The sequence below is a fragment of the Antennarius striatus genome, chromosome 14, assembly GCF_040054535.1.
Source record: "Antennarius striatus isolate MH-2024 chromosome 14, ASM4005453v1, whole genome shotgun sequence".
In the NCBI taxonomy this organism is placed as follows: domain Eukaryota; kingdom Metazoa; phylum Chordata; class Actinopteri; order Lophiiformes; family Antennariidae; genus Antennarius; species Antennarius striatus.
This window is the reverse complement of record NC_090789.1, coordinates 19,083,183-19,096,660: the sequence shown is the minus strand read 5'-3', so window position 1 is coordinate 19,096,660 and position 13,478 is coordinate 19,083,183. Positions and strand designations below refer to the sequence as shown.

At 39.4% G+C, this 13,478-nt stretch overlaps 1 protein-coding gene across 3 annotated transcripts in view; it reads right to left on the bottom strand.

The window, feature by feature from the left end:
• The window catches only part of ascc3 (activating signal cointegrator 1 complex subunit 3), a 90,558-nt gene that overhangs the window by 60,748 nt on the left and 16,332 nt on the right, over positions 1-13,478 (bottom strand). For all 3 annotated transcript variants that reach the window (XM_068332877.1, XM_068332878.1, XM_068332876.1), the window contains exons 6-8: positions 9,351-9,552; positions 8,732-8,867; positions 7,376-7,501 (exon numbers count right to left, since the gene is read on the bottom strand). In XM_068332877.1, coding sequence (XP_068188978.1) covers positions 7,376-7,501; positions 8,732-8,867; positions 9,351-9,552 — 464 coding nt within the window. The remainder of the gene's footprint in view (positions 1-7,375; positions 7,502-8,731; positions 8,868-9,350; positions 9,553-13,478) is intronic.

The window sequence follows — 13,478 nt, the reverse complement described above, 5'->3', positions numbered from 1 at the left end:
ATTCTATACTCGAGTAGAATGATGTTCATCCTCCATAATGTATGTTTGGCTTCTCTGGGCCATAGCGACCCCACCACAAGTGTCATGGAAACTGCTTCAGTCAATTTTAGTCAATTAAAATCGATTACCAGGCCCAACAGGATCCAACATTTAATAGCTTTGTGCCTGACTATGAAGTTTAATTACAACATCTCTGTTAATTTTTTGAGACATCATGTTTAAAAAGAAGTAAACCGACCTATAGAGGTTACGACATCACCTGAAGAAAAGGTAGATGTATCAAACACAGATTCACAGATTATTCCCCTCCTGCGTAACCATTACAGTTACATTCAATGACACCTGAAAGACTGGTCATATATTTTGTTAAAAGTTTGATTTAAAGTTAAAAAACTGTGAAGAATGCAGATGTTAGCAGCTAAGATAAGGAGGCTGAGCTGCAGAAGAGAAAGAGCAGTCTGGACATTTTAATGTTTATGCAGTGAGAGTCACAGTAATGAGTTACAAATTTTGTTTTTGTACGGGAGAAGAGAGTACGTTTTCATAAAGCCTGTTTTAAAACATGAAAATAAATTTACTCTCTATAACATCTTAATAGCATTTTTTGAAATTAATCCTTGAAGTTAACTTGGGAAAACATTAACAACAGGAGCTCAGAGGGAGTCCCAGGTCATTGTGATTATTCAAGGGTCACTTAAGAGAGACAGTAATTAAATACTAAGGACACAGTGTGTCACAGTGTGAGTAAATTCAGCCACAGCAACAGATCAAAACTGACTCAGGAACCCAAAGAAATATGTTCCAACTAAACAGAGAAGGAAGACCGACTAGAGATGAGGGACCAACATTTACATTTACAATTAATGAAGTCATAATAGTCATGAATGGTCACACACCCTTTGCCAGTAATGTTAAAGGTTGAAGGGTACTGCTGTTCCATTTGACGGTTGTGCAATACCACCAGACAGAACTGGAAAAGTCTTGAACCCTTGAGTGCAGCAGAAAGATTTGAGGGTTCTGTTCAGCAAGCCTGGGCAAACTGAGCCACGGTCGTGTGCTGAGGGGGGAGCCACATCAAAACTGGATTAGGAAATGCAATCAAGGTGGATTAATTATGGATGGAAGGCTAGTCAGTTCTTTCCTCATCCTTGCAGACTTGTACATTTGCGCCGACTGCTTCCACCGCAGCAGATGAGAGGGCATGACGTCAACAGGCAGGGGAAACAGAACAAGTTGAGAATAGTGTCACTGGTGCAGCACCAAACCAGCTCACTAGTCTGTCATCACAGAGACCGCTAAGTTATCATGCCAATGTACTGAAGGTGAATGCAGACATTGTCACTTTTAGGTGGTTTCAAACCTCAGAGAGGGTAGCAGTAGATTTGTGAGACTAGATCAATGGGATGATATCCTTTTGACTGATGGCACCAGTTAAGAAGTTTCCCATCAACTTAAAAAAGCAGCTAAACAGCCAAATCTAAAAACCCTACGAGGATAAGTCAGATGGTCAAAATGCTATTCAAATCAAACACCACAATTTACCTTGGACCGACTGATGGTTCCAAACAATCGGTTGGAGTTTTGCAGAAAATGACTAGCTCTCCATTTACCCTCAACACAGTTCAAAGAAAATAGTGTCACAAATGTGTTTACAGTGGTTGCTGGTTCCATGGTGCACTATGGTGTAAAGTGTGATAGCTCCCTTTAGTACATCAATCTTTGCCTGTTACTAATCCTATTATATAAAAAGACAGGCAGAATCTCAGCTTCTACTCTGTTTTTGTAGCAAAAACGGAGACACTGACACACAGCAGAGAAAATGACAGACAGATCCCACTCCAGCACCACAAAGACACAGGGAATGTTTCTCTGTATGTGCTTCACATGGTCTAATGTTTAAGGTTTTCTGTACTTTTGTTACATCCCGCTTCAAAGCGGTGATGTTATTGTAATTGTCAATGTTCGTGTGATCGTCCGTTCGCTAGTCAGTTCTTTCCTCATCTTTGCAGACTTGTACATTTGCACCGACTGCTTCCACCGCAGCAGATGAGAGGACATGAGGTCAACAGGCAGGGGAAACAGAGCAAGTTGAGAATAGTGTCACTGGAGCAGCACCAGTGACATTAATCCGCAATCGTTGCAGATAGAAAGATTAAAGATAAAGCACATTACTAGGGCTGCAAAGGGGACGAAAATGAGATGATGACCTTGACTTTGTGAAACCTAGGTCAAGGTCAAATTTTAAGTTTTGTACACACAGGAACTGGATAAGACAAAGACGAGGGAGAAGGTCAGTGTGAGTAAGACCCTTGATCAAAGCTACTGCTTTGATCTAACAAAGTAGGTCAGAGCACTAGCTTTGATCTTTGACTTATGCAAGTAGGTCAGGGTCAAATTTTGAATTCAGGGGTGTCGCGGGATGTTGCAGTCTTTGACTGCCGTGGTTCTAGCTTACAGCTATTTCGGCTATGTTATTAACAGTCTCTGAAACTCATCACTTTATTTACAAAGCAGTCAGATTAAAAGCTTTCCAGCAGTTGAAGCAATGAAGCGCTCCTTTTCTCTTCTTTTGTTCTACGAAGTTCATTCAGCTTTACACCGACCATTACAATTGGCAGAGCGGAAGCACAGGGTAATGACTGTTAACTTGTGCTAATAATAGAGCACATTATGCTGAATTTCCCATGCGAGCCATTAAAAGAGAGGAAATTGTTTTTTTAAATGAACTGTCATTAGTGTTTCATGAAAGTCTAACCTCAGTCTTACTTTCAGAAAACAAAGCATTGAAAACACACATTAGTGTCCAAATGCATTTTTTTTTTAATAGTGAATTATCTATATCTGATCCCGTTTTCACAGTTTGGTTATCATGAGCCCGTTTGTTGTTGATGTTAGTTATGGTTCATTAATTCTCTCCATACAGTATGCTTTAAAGTTTTTGCTTGTTTATGATGAAACTGTCGACACTCTTAAATGCCTTTCATGGAAAGAACCCTACCGTAAAGTCAAAGGGCAAAAACATTCATGTTTTTTTTATGCACAAACATCTGGATGCACTTAGCAGCACCATGGAGAGTGCAGGATACCACCCCTTACAAATGTACACAACTACTCTGCTGCAGGTGTTTTTTGTAATGATGTCAGTGACCACTCTATTGCCTGTGTTCGAAATTGTACAACGAGAAAAACCAAGCCACGGTTTATATTTATATGAAATTTTTAATGATTTAGTGAGAAATTATTCCTTCACAAAATCTATCAGCGTGATATAAACTTAGTTTGTTTCAAGGATGACGCTGAATTAGCCTGGGAATATTTTAAGAAGACCTTTGTAGCTATAATTGATGAACATGCCCCTATTAGAAAACACAGAGTGAGGGGTAGGGGTTCAATGATTTTATTGTAACTGCTATTAAAGAATGAAATGAAGTATGAGTAACAGTACAAAGAAATATTAATGATAAATGGTGAAAATACTGGGTATTATAAGAACAAAAAGTGAGTATTATCTTAATTTATAAAATGGAAAACCTCAGTGACCCTAAAAATTCTGGAAATCAATTAAATTCCCTTCAGATGATGAAGCACCTCCCACTATACCTGTACTCATAATAATAAGAGAAGCTAAAATTAGGGTGAATCAAAGTATGGTAGATGATGTCAACACACACTTTATTAATGCAGGAATAGCTACTCAGTCAATCCCACAGATAGTGTAACCCTTATCTCAGATTTGAATTCAAGTCTGAATCATTTTAACCCGACTTTTAGATCTGACTCTGAAGTTCAAAAGGCTCTCTTACGATTGGACTGGAAAAAGCCATATCTCCTTAAAACAGCTGTTTACTTCATTGCCGGCCCTATGTCCTCTATTTTCAATCGTATTGTACATAGTGGTTCTGCCCCTAAGTCATGGAAATCTGCACTAGTCTTCCTTCTTTAAAAAGTGGAGACCCTTTTGTCCGAGACAATTATCATCCGATCTCTAGACTATCTGTCCTGGCTAAACTGGTTAGCAGCTTGGACATTTCTTAACTGACAACTCTATTTTAAATCCTACTCAATTTGGTTTCTGACAAGGTCATACTACAGTTACAGCTGTAACATCAGTTACAAATGATATCATAAATGCTTAAGATAATAAAAACTCTTGTACAGCAATGTTTATCGACTTATGCAAAGCATTTGACATTGTGGGACATCTTCTTCTGCAAAGACTGCAAAGCACAGGCTTCAGTAGCGCTGTACAAAGGTGGTTATCTAAATACATGAGTGAAGGAACTCAGTGTGTGGTACCAGATAATTGCATCTTGTCCCTACTAGAAGTAACAACGGATGTCCCACAAGGGTCAGCATTGGGTGCCATTTTACTTTCCATTTATTTAAATAATCTGGGCAAGGAGTTGAAACAAACAAAAGTTCATCTGTATGCAGATGATACCATTCTGTACATCACAGCTCCAACAGTGAAAGAAGCAATCACACAATTATGGGCCGCCTTTAGTCAGGTACAAACGTCACTCATTGGTTTAAAGTTTTAAATTCCCCCAGTTTGGGTTCAGCAAAAGTACTGTACTATATAAAAGTACTATATCTTGTAAGTTGATACTAAAGAAAAAACAAAAACAATGCCTTTTACACACAATGCTTTTCAGTAAATTTTGCTGGGTCAACAAAAGAAGGACTTCAATACAGAGAGTGTCATCTTACAAATACTCAGAGTAGGTATTTGGTTGGATGATGAGCTATCCGTTGGCATTCATATTGAGAGCCTCTCAAAAAACTATAACACAAGATAGTTTTTTTTCTTTATAATGAAGAGGTGTTTTCCATGCTAAGGAGTCATTATATATATATATGTGTGTGTGTGTGTGTGTGTGCGTGCGTGCGTGTGTGTGTGTGTGCGCGTGCGTGCGTGCGTGTGTGTGTGTGTGGAAACGGACTGTAATCCTTACCCAAACTGAGCTGTGACTCAAACATCAGTTTTATGGTAGGATAGAAATTCTCAACAATAAATCTTTCAGCATACATTGGCAGAAGGACAAAATGTTAATTTTGCAAGTACCTTATAATCTTACCTCCATCAAAGTTTCGTATTTGTTGCTGTTTTTTTTTAATTGCAACTGTTATTATTTCAATACCTCTAATGCTTTTTATGCAAGAATCAAATGTATGTAGCTGACACCAAATTTACTTGGGCAGAGGCATGAAAACACAAAAAAGAAAATTGTGATTTTTAGTGTCAAGCAGTATAAAGATAAAATATAAATTGGGAATGAAGAGTTAGTCATTAGCTCTGCCTTTCAGCCCCTGCAGCGGCGTAACAGCCCAGCTTTGTGGTGTTTTATCCTCCTGCCTATGGTGATGTGTCCACTTGAATGGATTCCTATCAATTAGCAGTTCATAGTAGCTGTGTGTGCTGTCAGGGCTTCTGTCTGTATTAGAGTTTCAGTGTCCATTCTGTTGTCAGTATCATAACTACCCCGTAGTGTGATAGTTGTATTGGTGTCTAGTTCTGTGCTGGACCGGCCATTCAGTACAGCACTCACAACACAATGAGCAACATTTATTCAGATAAAGCAGGAAGGTTTATACCACAGCCAGGAGTGCAAGACGTTCTGATTCATTAGCTAAAAAGCAGCATCATAAATTCCCCAGGTTTCATGCAGCTATTAAAGGCAGACAGAGGCTCCCACAGCCCTGTTTGCCATTACAGCCTCCAATAAATGACAATCAGCACTCGGTGTAAATGAAAGAAGGGGGGGTGTCAGACTTCTCTGGCAGCCTTTCAAACCTTAATAACGGCACCTAAAGACTTATTAGGCATTGTGTAAGCATGCTTCAGACTAGTGGGACACTTTGTTCCAGAGTAGCTCAGGCTTAAGCTAATGAACAGAGTCACTGTTTTAGTAAGGCTAATCGACATCACTCAGCAGAAGATGTTCCATGTCAAAAGTCACTGTATGACGAGCAAAAACAGGAAGTCTGTAATGGCAAACTGGCAAAAACACAAAAAAGTTCCTTTGGTGCTGGTTTGATGATGACTTTCTCAAAATGTCATTCATATGTTACTGCAGTGGCATTAGAATAAAAGACCAGGCAGGCCATATGCTCGAGATACTTTCGGGTTTTCTCCAGAGATTATATACAACACAAACGAGTCCAGGAAGTAGGATTTACCAATTTTCAAACAGACATCAACACAAACACAGCAGGAAGAAAGGAAAAGCCAATCTAGATGAAGACTGTAATCTTCTTGTCTGCAAACTACAAGGAGAGGCGGAGTACACTCCGAATGACACGCCAGCTTATAGCAGGCCGACACGAAAGACAGACAACCACTGAGGCTCACACTCACACCTATGGACAATTTTGAAGTTGCCAATTGACCCATGTTGCATGTGTCAGTTTATTACATTATCAAGAGTTAAACCCTTGAAGATCCTCTTGACTACAATTGTATTTGACACTTGAGATCTGACCTGAGAGACCTGGGACCAAAACTTCTTCCCAAGGACCACAGGAGACTGAAAGCCTGCTTGTCAAATCTCCGAACAGCCCAACGGTGGCTACAATGTCATCCAGGGAAGAATGGTCTTCATGACCTTCACTCAATTCCCTGAGCTTGGCCTTTGTGGTTGGTACATTGCCTTTCCCTTGGATTTCAGATCATCTTGCATAACTTATACATATCTTCTAAAACTTGTTGGAGGCTTGAGTTCGATGCACTACTTCAGTTCCAGGGGGTATAATTTGCACAAGAACCTGATATTGGTCAGATGAAATGAGTTGGCTTCTCTACCGTCAGTACCTGTCCTCCTTGAAAATGCCATGCAACATGATTTCTTAAACAAAAACAAGTCTGGTACCTGTTCTCCATGGGCTTTATTATCTGTCACTTTCTAGGAGTTTCCATTGGAGGGAAATATAGTCAACATTAAGAGAGAAGCACACTTTGTTCACCTCTCATGAATGTGAACATGAGTCTCATTAACGCCATGAAATGTCAGACACATCGCCTCTCAATAGTTAACAGGTTGTTTTTAAGTTTGAGGTAACAACGGTTGCCTGGAAACTTCTAGGTTACATTTTTATCAGGCTGACCTTTTTTTTGTTGTTGTTTTTTTTACCTCTACCTTTTTAGATACTTCTTCTTGCTGCAGCAAGTAGAGTTCATGGATAAATGTACGTTACAATCGTGTCATGATGACACAAACCCCCCGGGCAGGAAGACGATGGCAGTGGTTGGCATTTAAGATTACACTGTTTGCACACGGTCATAGTTAGAATGAAACATCTGCTCAACGCAGACATGAAACGCATGTATACAAACAAACAAACAGACAAACAAAGATGGTGACACAATGGCTCGTACCTCATCTAGTTCAGAGATATAGACAGGCTTCTCTTCAAAGCCAATGGGCATGGGGTCATTGGGGGGGATCTCCACCTCTTCATACATCTTACAGTTGTCTCTGCGGATCCCCTCGGGTAGCAGCATCTGAATGTCATGAAACAACACAACACAATACAGATATGAAATTCATTCAAATACTAGAAAGTATGCCTGGATTTCAAAGCATTGAAACCAAGACAGCTGTTAAAAGTTACAAAACATACGGAACAATCAGAAATCAGTTATACCTCCACATTTTTACTTTATAATCCGAGGATATTTCATGCACTCTAACAAAAAACGAGAGAAAAAAAAAAGGTTTATTCTGTCTCATTTGGAGTTTTCATTACTTTGACATGATTTATTAGTAGATGGGATGTGTTGTTAGTACTCTCATTCCTTTCATTAATTTCATTAGTTGAACTTGATTGAATTTTTCAATTAGATGGCAAATGCCTTCATTTCATTTTTTATAATTGAATATAGTTAGCATACAGATGAACTACTTAACTAACTCCCAAACAACAAAACATTCAGTAAGAAGAGAATTTGAACTACAGGCAGGTCAGTTTCATAACAGGACTCTGACTGTGGAGCCATGCTGTTGGGACATGTGCAGCATGTGTTGCTCCAAAACTTGAATATATGATTCAGCATTAATGGGTCTTTCACTAGTGTTCTGTTTACCCATGACACGTGAAAACAAGCCCACATACCAACACGGATGCTGGTTTGACCACAGAACTTTTCTGGAGAATACTGTCTTCAAACTCAAAACAAACTCTTACTGTGAGCATCTGAATGCTGTCTGTGCCGTGGGTCACGTTCAAGTAAGTATAGGGTTTCACTGTTTTTACAAATCATATTCTTTCATGTTTACATTATACACACACACTATAGAAAACAGAATAACAATGTATAGCCTTTTTAATAGTAGTTTATCAGATACAAATCAATACCAAGGTCACATTCATTCGGACAAAAATAAAATTTAAAACTTAACTTGAAACAATTTTAAAACTGTATAAAAACGATGATAGGCTGTGACAATGACAACATGTTTGATATATTGTGTATTTGAGAGTGTATTAGTCCTTTCTGAGCTGTCAACATGTATAAGAAATTGCTAAAATGATTCCAAACTAATAAAAAATGAGTCTGTTACTGCAGTGTTAGACTAAACTGTGATGTTGGGCTTTACTTGACTAAAGCGAAAAACAATAGTGTCCTACACCCCACTGTGAGTTACGTAACAGCACGGAGAGAAAACCAGTAAGAACCTTTTGACCGATGTACGCAAACTGAAAAAATAGCAAATTCACGAGGAAATCTCACCCTGGCTCCTCCCACAAATGCGGGCAACTTTGTGGCCTCTGCAAAGCTGTCGTAGACGTTGGGATAGCGAACGCGTTCATATGCTGCTTCTCTGCACAAGATGGGTTCATGGCGTGCAGTCAGCAGGGCCAGCTCCCTAAAGTCCAGAAAAAACATGGAAGATAGAAAACATGAGAAGCTAACGCAAAGTACCTGTGATTGACGGGAATAAAGATGGCAAGAAGAGAATAAGTCAGTGCCAGCATCCTCTGTCAATATAATATATCACATGTGGAACCACTTGAATCCTGTATGAACCGCTATCTAAAGAAAACATATTGATGGAAATGATAATGCCTGTATTTGTTCTGTAGAATGAATGAATGAATGAATGAATGAATGGTGCACTTGATGAGGCGCAGATGTGACGCATTATGCTCCTTCCTAAAGTGGCTCATCGCTCTGCTCACATGTTCCTTCACCTTGTTAGACGGGTGTGAAAACACTCAGCTTTTCACGAAACACATCAATTTTTTTTTTTAAATTTCTCAAAAAGACATTTTATAAATCAGTCTCCTGTAGTCAGGACTAAAGGAGTCGGGAGAAAGATAACAGACAGAACGTTGTGTGAATGATTTACCGTTGAGCTCTCATCTCCCTGGGGTCAAAGGTCATCAAAGCATCTGAGGAGTCACCGTCATCAGCTCCTTTGACTCTCTTTCGCTCTCTCTTCTCCTCTCTGCGGTACATCTTCATCACCTGCTTTTCCTGCTCTGAATAAATGGTCACCTGGCACCCAAAGGTGGGCTTGGTTATGTCACCAGTAACTTTTCGGGCGATATCTGGGTGAAAAACAATCACAGAAATGCAGTGGATGAATTCAAAGAGAAAGCAAGCATACATCTGATATAAACCACCATCCAGGCAGATTCATTATAAACGTGTATGAGCTCTAGCTAACACCCACAGTTACTGTTTCATAGTTAATGAAAGCCCTCTTACTAATCTCAACGCCCACTGACTGCATGGAAGACCATCGTGACAAAGGCTGACAGGAAAACCAAAAATCAAAAAGAAAAAACAATAAAACCTCTCTTTTTGTTGGAAAGGTGGAAAAATGTGTCTTTACTCGCAGCGAAGGAACGGTGTGACATCCAGTCCACGTCTAGTGCCCCAACCTACCACCTAATGGCATCACTGCCATCACCATGGTAATGCAAAATGAAGATCAATCTTTATAAAAATTTCAAAAAAAAAATAAAAATAAAAAGTACATGCCTACATGTACACACATGTATATATACATACAGTATATGCATGTGTATACATAGATGTATGCATACATACTTTATAAACACATATACATTAATGTGCATTACAAAAAATTTGATCATCAGAAAATATGACAAAATTCTTTTTTTTTCTCTCATAATTTCAACAGATTTCTGACATGAGATTTATCACTTTTAATTAAAATTTAAAGCCTTTTTGTTTTAATTTTGACGACTTTTTCTGGTACCTCAAAATATGAAAAAATGTATTAGATCAGTCAAAAACAAAACAGAAAAGTTTGCCTGGCCTCCTTCAGCATGAATCACTGTCTCACTGCGGTAACGGCGTGGAGGCGATGAGTCTGTGGCGCTCTGGAGCTGTTCTGGAAGCTCAGATTGCTTTAATAGCTGCTCTTTATTGTGAAGTCTGGAAAGTCAGCTTCATCTGGACAACATCCCACAATTTCTGTACAGGTTTGAGGTCAACTGCGTAACACAGCCCATCAAACACAGTAAAACCATCGTCTGCACCACAAACTCATTGTTTTGGTTCTCTGTTTTCTGCTCCAACAGGAGTGTAACTCTCTGGATTCTCTACCAGTCAGTCAGAAATGAAGAAACCTCTCGAATGAGGAGCGTTTGTCAATTCAACAGTTTCTTCTCAATGAGAATATACAAGGTCAACTGTTATATTTCAGCAGGTATCTGCTGTGTCTATCTGTGGAGTCACATGCAGGTGCGTGTGGCGGCGCATGGTGAAATGTTCCCCAGTGCAGGCTCCCTGTTTGAGGCACAACAGCTCAATAAAAGGCAGAATTGCTCTTGACATCAGATGAGATCTAATGATTAAACCGCCGCATGCGCTGATTGACTGAATGATTTTTTTTCTTTATCTTGTCTAGTGGTTCCACCTGCTGCACAGCCGTCCTCTCATTCTAACAGCTCCCATTTTGCTGTCGCTCTCGCCCCCCCCTCCTCTCCTTCCAACCCCTTTGACTCCATCACCCTCCATGCACTAATTTCACTGTCTAAACCATTTGCCTTTTTTAAACCTCTGCCTCCCTAGTAGCATCTCTTCTCATTATCTCTCTCCTCCAGCGACGGCTTCCAAATCCCCACGATTCTCCTTCACCACAAGCAATCGTGGAGCAGCGCTCATTGAGGAGCATCGCCAAATTAGATTTTGGTTCTTTCCAATACATTTATAATTTCAGGTTTGTGTCGACACACACTGGTTGACACTGCCTCTCCAGCCACAAACCTCACTTCGCGTCACTGCTGCAGCTACAGCTCGAGATAAAGGAACCAAATGGAGCCCCAACGTGACCCACGCTACTACATGACCCCCCCAAGAAAGATAGAGGACATACAATGAGTTGATTTACAGCGACTCTGATTCAGGGACAACAAATACAGTATTTTCCCACACTATAAGGCGCACCTTCAAAGAATGGCCTATTTTAAAACTTTTTCATATACAGTGGTTCCTCTACTTACAAACGTCTCTTCATACGAAATTTTCAAGTTACGAAATGCCTCAACAGGAAAATATTGCCTCTAGTTATGAAAGACATTTAGAGTTACAAAAGGTAAAACTACAGTATGGGCTGATACTCGCAGCTCCCACAGGTTCCTGAACGCACCATTCTCATAGCTGCTCTGCCATTGGCTATTACCTAGCATCCTGGCATCCCATTGGCTAAGAGGGACCTCTGTGTGGCGCTAGATAGGTGTCTATGCAGTGTCCTCGTCATTCGGTCCTCGACCCATGAGGTGTTCTGATAGTTTTACGTAAATATATTAACTTTTAGAGTATTCACTATGGACCCCAAGAAAGTGACGGAGAAAAGAGGAAAAGAAAAGAAGAAGAAAAGAGTTTTTTTTGTCTGTACAAATAAAGCAAGAGATCATAGAAAAGCATGATAAAGGGATGCGTTTGGTTGATCTCACCAAAGAATATGGCCGTAATGCATCTACAATCACCACGTTATTAAAACAAGAGGAAGTTTAAGGAGTTTAAGGCGTCGCGTGGGTGGTTGGAGAAGTTCAGAAGGAGGACTGGAATTCACTCTGAATTCACTCACTATAAGGCGCGCATTTAGGCGCGCCTTATAGTGCGGAAAATACTGTAGTCATAGAAGCACAGTTAAGTGTTAGAGGAGCTATAGGGTACTCATCTCCATCATGAGTTTCGTCTAGCTGTGGAGAAATGCTTCATCTTGCCCAAACCAGAGTTGTGGATTATTCAAAAAAGACAAAGACAATCTCCAGACATTTTCTGCTGTGGTGGGGGCTACAGTTCAGAATGTGGTCAATGGTTCCATCTACCAGCCTGTGCAGTCAGCAGTCTGTGTTCTTCAAAAACATATTGCCTCTTGGGGGATGTTTACATGAGGGCCATTTCACCCAGAAAGGGTACACCTCTCCTGGATTTATGTGATAGTGTTTCTACACCAGCAATTCACAATCACAACCTAGCTACATGCACTTCTTTTGTAACTCTAACTATACTGGACAGACTTCACTTTCTTCTGTCCTTTAAGAAAGAATTCCACTCCAACAGAGGAGAATGTAGGACTGAGTGAGAAAAACATCCCAGAAAACATCCATTTAGATGTCAATCATAAAATGTGTTCTCTAAGTGAATAAAATCGTCGGCGCCATCATCAGTGTGTTCACCTCTGCCTTAGGAATGAGATTCTTTCCCCACTAGTAGCTAACATGTTTGACTTGTATGTCATACATTAAGATATCATTCTGTACATTATTATAACACCTGAACAGACGTCCACATTTCCTGGTGTTAAAATCTTCTGGTCTCATTAACACACTGCAAATAACTTCTGTTCTTATTAAATTTTTCAGTCCACTATGTTAAGTATATTAAAATTTTATCGCTATGTATTTTTAAAGCTCTTTGTTTCCTCTTCATTTTTCTTCTGACATAAGCACAGCCCCTTTGGTGCTATGATGAGCCACCACTAATCTGGGCCGTCAAACTTTACAATGTCTGTATTGGTATTGTTGTTTATTTATGTTATAGTTGTAAAATATCTACCTATATTGGTCTAATCATTAATACATTGAAACAATAATAAAGTAATGATTATAACTACTCCTAAGGTTTCTCTTCATCCTCTATTCTTACACCCAGCCCTTGAAACGTGATGCATTTTCCCAAACTTTTTACCACACTGATTCATGACAATATTGCATTAAATCTGTTTATCCAATAATCACTGGGAGGCGACGACAATGACTCCTGATTGTTCCCATAATAATCTGATTGTGTACATGTGTACATCTGATTGTGTACATGTGTACATCTGATTGTGTACATGTGTACTCTAAGAGTACATGTGTACTCTAAGTTTGTGATGTTATACTTTTTTTAATATTAAAATATTAAATATAAGTGCAAAGCAAATAATTAATTTATTCTTAATCTGTAATTATTAACATTTAATCATGCTAACTTGTCCTTAATAGCCTGTGTT